Below are 7,335 nucleotides of genomic sequence, written 5' to 3' on the forward strand. Positions count from 1 at the left end.
GGATTGGGCTCTGTGTAGCTCTTCAGTTTTTCTCATAATGGTCAGCTTAATATCTGTATGTTGTTATAAAACTTGAATGCATTGCCTTTGCAATCTGGTATCTACTTGGATGAGCATGCGTTAGCTTTATTGGAATGCAGATTTTTTTAAGATGGCTTGAATGGCTGCAATGACATGTTGAACTTTTTAATTAGCCTGTAGTGTAACTGGCTCACATCGTATGAACTAAAAGCCTGTCTAATACTGTAAACTTGATTCAATGAGTATTTCAGTGTTGTGAGGTCAAAGATCCCAAACTCCTGCTTCTTTGAACTGATTTCCCCACAGCAGATTGTAAAGGTGACCAGAACAGGTAGGGAATATGCTGTTAATAGCCATACCACACCTCTTCTGTGATAACAAAGAAAAGTTTCGGTCTTCAGGAATGTCAACACTGGGTATCCTTAAGACTGTATTTTATGCTATATTTCTTTTTATTATCCATATACCCAGGCTAAACTTTTTCTTCCTCCTCCAAGTCTCTGCTCATGATGCAAGAACAGATGTTGATAAGTTGACTCATACTTCTATAATTGTTATGGTAGAGGTCTATTAATAAGTATGTACTCTTGCTTATCATTATGGAAATACTGTAAGTTTACAATCTTACAACTTAGCTTAAAGCTTATATATTCCTTAAACAATCTTATTCTGCCATGCCTGGCTGAAAGATAATGGTAGTCTTGTGAGCCAGAAAGATCTTACAGCCTCAGTAAGTCTGTAGTGTGTTTTCTGGCATTCAAGACTCCCATTAAACAGCTGAAATCCCATTCCATGCTTTTCTTGGCCTGGCTTTTTCTAAGGTGTCACTGTACCTGCAAGTCCCAGAGACAGAAGTCTGCAGCAGAATTTGTTTCCTCAAGAATTTGTACCTCCTGAGAAGCCACCACCAAAGCAGCAATGGATACCTGATGACACTGAAACGATATGTATGGCTTGTAAAACTGAACGCTTTACTATGGTAAGGAGTAAAAATGAAGTACAGGTGTTCCTAGAACTGTGACCTTAATATGAACACTTGGCTCATAGTCTGTTTCCTAAGAGACGCTAGCTACTTTAGCAAGTTTGTCTGCATCAGTGTAGAACTGACAATATTGCTGGTCCTTTGATATTTAACCATTAGCTTCTGCTTTGTGTAGTTGAGGAGACTGGCAACAGTTAACTCCTCAGAGTCCTGTGAAGTGATAGAGCCTAAAGAGGAAATCTGGTCATCAGAGAGGAGACAACTATGAGATCTCAAAAACATGTAATTATAGCAGTATTAATATTTCAGAAGGCTGTCTAGTTGACTGTGCTGGCAAGAAATAACATAAGCATCATAAAATTCTGATTACCAATACAGAAAATGTAATCTTTGCTGTTGGTTACACTTTTCTAAAACTTGTTGTTTCATAGAGCACTTGAGCAACTGCATTGGTACTCTAAGGGAGAAGATTAATTCTGAGTTTTGCAGGTGTGCTGGCAGTCTGTTATCTTCTTTTGCTTAGAAACAGTACTGTTTTCTCAAAGCGTCTGCTGCTTTTGAGTTGGAAAATTACTAAAATGGTGTCAAAAAGACAGTGTATAGCTTCTGACTTTTCCAAGAGGTTATCTAATTAATTCTGTGATCAAAATTGGGACAATTTAAATAGTGGAAAGCCCAAAACTGCAGCAAACATGTTTTAAATACCTGCCTAGAGTTTGGGTGGTTTTTTGTTGGTTTGGTTTTTTTTTTTTTTTTTTTTTGCCGTGCCCTCTCCAGAAAGGAATTGTAACAGTAAGAATCAATCATTATAGTCTGAAAAGCCTTATCATGCATGGTGTTTCGTCTCTTCAAATGGAGTAAGTTTACTCATGAGTGGAGGTAGATACAGGAGGGGACTTGAGTAAATTCTTTCTGTTGCTCATGTGTGACCTCTTTTGCTTAGTTTAACAGGCGCCATCACTGCAGGCGCTGTGGCAGGCTGGTGTGCAGCTCTTGCTCCACCAAGAAAATGGCAGTAGAAGCTTGCAGAGAAAATCTCTCTCGTGTGTGTGATCAGTGCTATAGCTACTGCAACAGAGAACATCTTCCTGCCTTGGCACAAGACACAAGCACGTAAGTCCTTCCATTCTAGTTCTCCTCAATTTGAGGTACACAGTACAGTACAACAATGGATTGAGAGAGAAATAAGCGTTTGGATTTATCTGGATAATACAGTAACATCAGAATTTGGTCTTCAGCTGTTGGGATTTTCAGGTTTGATAGGTGTGGGAATGTTCCTTATGCCTCAATTTACTTTTCATATTAGAAAGAACACTGGAGAGCCAGGCAACAAAGTCTTTAAGCATCAATTGGTCATTAAACCTAAGAATTGAATGCTTTGATGCAAAACTTATTCAGCCCATACTACAATGTGACAAAGTTTCTTGCCGTTTACTTGGCTCCTGGATTAACATCACATGTTGACTAGCTCTGCTGAACATATTAGCGTTTTAGTGTTATTCCATAATCCTTTGATTACGACTCCTTGAACTCTTATGGATTCAAAAGCAAGTTCATGATTAGGTAGGCTTTGAAACTGCCCTTAATAAAGGGGACAGCTGTGATGGCAGATTTTCATGATGTGGTTGCTTTAAGCTGAGAATTGAAACAAATTTCAATTCGTTGTGTGTATGTTAGGCCAGCTGGTGAAAAGTACAGCTGAAAAGAAGAGAGTCAGTTTTACTCTCTGTGACCCTGTCAAGCCTGCTGATAGCAGTATCAGCTATGGCAGTATCAGCAGGCTTACTAAAGAGGAATACAGTGCAGATCTGAGGAGGAACCTTCGAAAAAACAAGCAGTCACCTCTAGCTAAACCAGTTTGTGTCAGAACGGTTGCTTACATTGGCGGATTAGGTCAGCAGAGCCTAGCAGTGAGCTTGAATGCCACCTGTCATGTTTTAATTGCTTAAGTGTCTGGGGTTTTTTATACTCACCCTATTTGTATAAAAAAAACAATTAAGTCTTAAGGACAGAGACCTGTATGCCAAAAACTTCCTTTTAGGTCTGACACGTTCTGATAGTGGGCATTTCTTGTTCTTAGTGTCTGCTTTATTATGATGTGCACAACAGTACTATTCCTTACAGAAGTTTATAAGAACTAATTACTTAGTGTAGTTGAAATACAACAATGCAGAGGCAGAATCTTTGGTTTCCAGACAGTAGTGGGTAGGGGCAGGGCAATGGGTCAGAGAGGGCAGGGAGGGAGAGATGCTAGATTTTTTATAAGACAGTGTTTTGAAAAGGCTAGCCTATACTGATCTCTCTTTTAAAACTATGTTTTCCCCAGTGTGCTGCAGTAGGCATGATGTTTCTTTCTGTCATTTTATTACAGCAGAAAAGAAGATCAGGACCAAATGGAAGGTAAGGAATGGAGTAATGTTAAACTTCAATATTTTTTTTAAAAGTGCCTGATTAGCAGCAGAGTTAGAGATGGGAAGCTGATGCATCTAGTTGCAGCTGAAAGGTGATCAAAACTTCAGTTACAAAATATCACTGATGGTTTTTGGATGTGGAGGCTGAAATTGAGCATTCCAAACTTCTGTGAGTGGGAATTGAGATTTAGGAGAGATGTCTGAGCCAATATTGAATGTGCTGGGTGCGGATTAAAGGAAGGGACTGAAAAACAACAGTTGAAGAATGCACTTTACATACTAGAAGCAGTCAGTGAGAGACTGTGGTATGAGCAGGAATTAATTAGCCCAGTACAGAGCTATGCTGAGTGATCCTCTTTTTACAAACCATGATAGTATGACTCTGAATACCACTGCAGTGTGCTGTGGGTTTTGATACCCCATACTGGCTGGGGGTAGCACAGGATGAGGCCCCTCTCATGGGTCTGGTTTTGTCCTAAGTTCCATCTCCTTTGCTGGTTGTGTGAATATGGACTAGTAATTTCTCTTTGGTCCCTCAATTTCCACATCTAATATCATTAACACTTCAGGAATAATAATGAAATTTAGTTGACACTTTCTTTTTCTCTGCCATTGTTCCTCGGAAGATACTTACTGTTTGTTGCTTAGTCTGGTGTTTGAGGTGATTCTGCAAAATTTTCCTACACTGACACGAAATTCTGGCAGACCAAAATGTAGTTATTTGAAGTGCTTATAGCAGTAATGTGAAACATGGTGCAAAATTTGCGTTTGTGCTACAAAACACATGAGAATGTTTTTTCTTTACTTGTCCCTTTTAAAGTATGATGGGCTATTTGAGCTTTCTATTGATAGTAGTTTACTGCTACCTTTGTTACAAAACTGAAACAGCTGAAATGCAGTTTCTGAGCTGCTGCTTCTGGTTAGATGTTTCTCTTTGCCTCTAGCATTGCTACACATCACTGGCCTCGTGATTAATTCAGTAGCAGTGAATATGAACAGTATGGAAATCATCAGATTTAAGAGAGAAAGTGTTTTACTCTTCTTTTCTAGCTTATCTGATGAGACTGTGAAGAAGACTTATCAAATGTTTTCAAGCCTGGTTTATTCTAATTTTCCAGTTTAATTTAGAAACAGCATTTTTCTTTTTCTTCACCCCGCAGTTTTAGAGTTACTCAACACTCTAACAGTCCTTCTGTGTAATCTAGAATGCTGAGTTTTCAGACTTTTTTTTTAGAAGTTTTTCCAGGGAGAAGAGGAAGCTGGATCATGAGGAAAAGTAGCAAATTAGCATTATTCTTCATTTCTTATCATTATGGGGATTGGCCTTTGGGTTTTTTTGTTAGGAACCACAATCACAAACTTGAGCAATCACAAGCTTGTGCATTCTCAGCTGCACTCAGATGACAGACAGTATTTGATTTGTAGCTATGCTGGGTTACTAATTTCAAAACAGAAATTTTCTTTGTCTGGAGGGAAGAGAAGACTTTTCACAGAAATGACATTTCTTGAATCATTTGATCAAAACTCCCAATTTTCTGCAGTACTATTTTATATGAAAACTTAACGTAAGGAGTTAGCTTATCTTCTCACAATCTTCTGCCTTAAAGCTGCTGGGCTATATGTTCAAATAACCTGAATTCTATAAAGAAGATACAGGCAGTTAAGTCAATTTACCCTTTCTTTTACAACTGGTTCTTCAGTTTTGCTTTTTAGCTGTAACCCCCACAGCTCTCATATTTCTGCTTACCTCCTCCTCAGAAGTATTTAATAACTTGCCAGAGGGAAGGCTAAAGAGGGGAGGTAGCTGTGCTTGATGTCCAGTAAGATTAGAGTTGGATAATCATTTGAAGACGCATTACTGGAGCCAGTTTTTGGTGACAGGGTATTGGTAAGAGTGAGAGTAATTTTAGGTACAATTTGGCAGTCTGCTGAGAAATGGAAATGTTTCTGTAATCTGAGTGCTGGACATGTGATACTGGCAGGAAGTAGCACAATGAGAGGATTACAGATGTCTCTTTTACAAGAGTATAGAAATACTCTGCATTATGTGTCCTTAGCCACGTTTGTTGCTTCTTGTACAATGATTCTACCTGGTGTTTTCTTTTTGACTGCAGAAACTTCTAATAATGAATATTCCACAGTGGTGCGAATACCCAAGGCAACTGAGCTTGAATGGATTTTTACCCTGAATGAAGAGGAGAATGAAATTGTACGCAGTGAATTTTATTATGAACAGGTGAGGTCTGGAGAAAGTGTGTCCAATATAAGCAGTTTCCTGGAGACCTGTCTCAATACCCACATTTGTCTGTCTTCCCTTGAATTGTCAGGCTCCCAGCTCTTCCTTGTGTATTGCCATCCTTAGCCTGCACAGTGACAGCATAGTGTGTGGCCACCAACTGATAGAGCACTGCTGCAAATTGTCCCAAGGCCTCACTAATCCTGAGGTGGATGCTGGTCTCCTTATGGATATCATGAAACAGTTGCTCTTCAGTGCCAAAATGATGTTTGTAAAAGCTGGAAGGAGCCAGGATCTAGCTCTCTGTGACAGGTGATTTATCAGATGTTCACTAGGATGTACGGAGGTATTGTAGAGACAGTTATCCTCTTATTGGGGAAGGGAGGGTGGGAGGGTTGTTTTGTGATTGCACCATGAACATACTAAACAAGAAGTTAATAATGTAAGAATATTGTAAGAGTTCAAATAGTAGAAATTCAAGTAATATGGCTATGTAATAATTACTGAGAAAATTCTCAGAGTAGGGAGAAACAATTCACAAAGACGGGGGTAAATATTCTACTTCTGATATTGTGTATATGCTTTCAACATGTATTTCAATATAGGATTTTAAACCTGTACTTCCTGAGCATGAGCATTTTACACTTTCCTCAAATTCTGTCCTAAAGAGCTTGAGGTGGCAGGTGTAATACATGAATTTCATATATATTATTTTGATCGGGTAACCTATAGGTGGTGTCCACAATCAGCGTCTGCCAGTTTTCCACTGAACATGGCAAAAAATCTGATAAAAACAGCCTGAATAGGATTGTATGATGGATAGAGAAACCTGATATACTAGTGATTAGGAACCACTGCTCTAAGAGTTGTCTTTGCATAAAGTTCTTCAACTGTATAGTGAAGTTATTCACTATTATCTTCAAGATAATAATGAAGTTGTATGTATTTGTTTAACCTCTTCATTTTCTTCTAGCTACATCAGCAAAGTGGATGTGTTGAATATTTTGGTTGCTGCTGCCTACCGTCCCATACCATCTTTGGATCAGATTCTTCTCCCTGCAGCAGTAACAAGATTAAGAAATCGGCTTCTGGAAGCAGAGTACTATCAACTAGCTGTAGAGGTAATGCCAATGGGGGATGCCAGTGTTAATAATGCTTCTGTAGTGGCTTTTCTTTTTCTCCCTCCTGAGTTCAGATGGATGTGATATCTGAAAGGGACAATACTTAAACGATTACAAACTGGGGTTAAGTTTTTAAATAAGTAAGAAATAGTTTTCTGAACACTGGAAAAAGATATCTGAGAAGGAAAAGTGTAGAGCAGCCTGTGGAGGGGAGGGGAGGGCCGGGCCCTTGTTTCCCAGTACAATTAAAATTGGAATGGACTAATTGCAAGTAAGTCATTAAATGGACGAATTTTGCATCCAGTAGAAGGGCTGAGGCATCCTTTAGGGCAGGACTTTTTCTGAAGCTTGTATGTTTGATTTTGTTTGTCTGCAATGCCACAGCAGATACTAGTAAGGCACTTCCCCAAGCGTTTACTTCGATATCAGCAATGGTGGCAAATCTATCTAGCAGAGCTCATCTGGTGTGGTTTATCATCTGTCCTACTCCTGCTCCCAGGATTTTGTAAGCCTCTGTTTATGGCATTGCAGTTTCTTAGGAAAAGGATTGGTACTAGAAACAAG

The 7,335-nt window shown here is 39.0% G+C and overlaps 1 protein-coding gene across 2 annotated transcripts in view; it reads left to right on the plus strand.

The window, feature by feature from the left end:
• ZFYVE26 (zinc finger FYVE-type containing 26) overlaps nt 1–7,335 on the plus strand; it is a 50,881-nt gene that overhangs the window by 33,744 nt on the left and 9,802 nt on the right. The window contains exons 28-33 of one of the 2 annotated variants that reach the window (XM_009634180.2): nt 843–1,000; nt 1,947–2,116; nt 3,375–3,403; nt 5,529–5,650; nt 5,742–5,962; nt 6,624–6,771. In XM_009634180.2, coding sequence (XP_009632475.1) covers nt 843–1,000; nt 1,947–2,116; nt 3,375–3,403; nt 5,529–5,650; nt 5,742–5,962; nt 6,624–6,771 — 848 coding nt within the window. The remainder of the gene's footprint in view (nt 1–842; nt 1,001–1,946; nt 2,117–3,374; nt 3,404–5,528; nt 5,651–5,741; nt 5,963–6,623; nt 6,772–7,335) is intronic. The other variant, XM_035889806.1, reaches the window with a different exon arrangement.

This window comes from Egretta garzetta, unplaced genomic scaffold, assembly GCF_000687185.1.
Source record: "Egretta garzetta isolate BGI_Z169 unplaced genomic scaffold, ASM68718v1 scaffold2, whole genome shotgun sequence".
NCBI classification, from domain to species: Eukaryota; Metazoa; Chordata; class Aves; order Pelecaniformes; family Ardeidae; genus Egretta; species Egretta garzetta.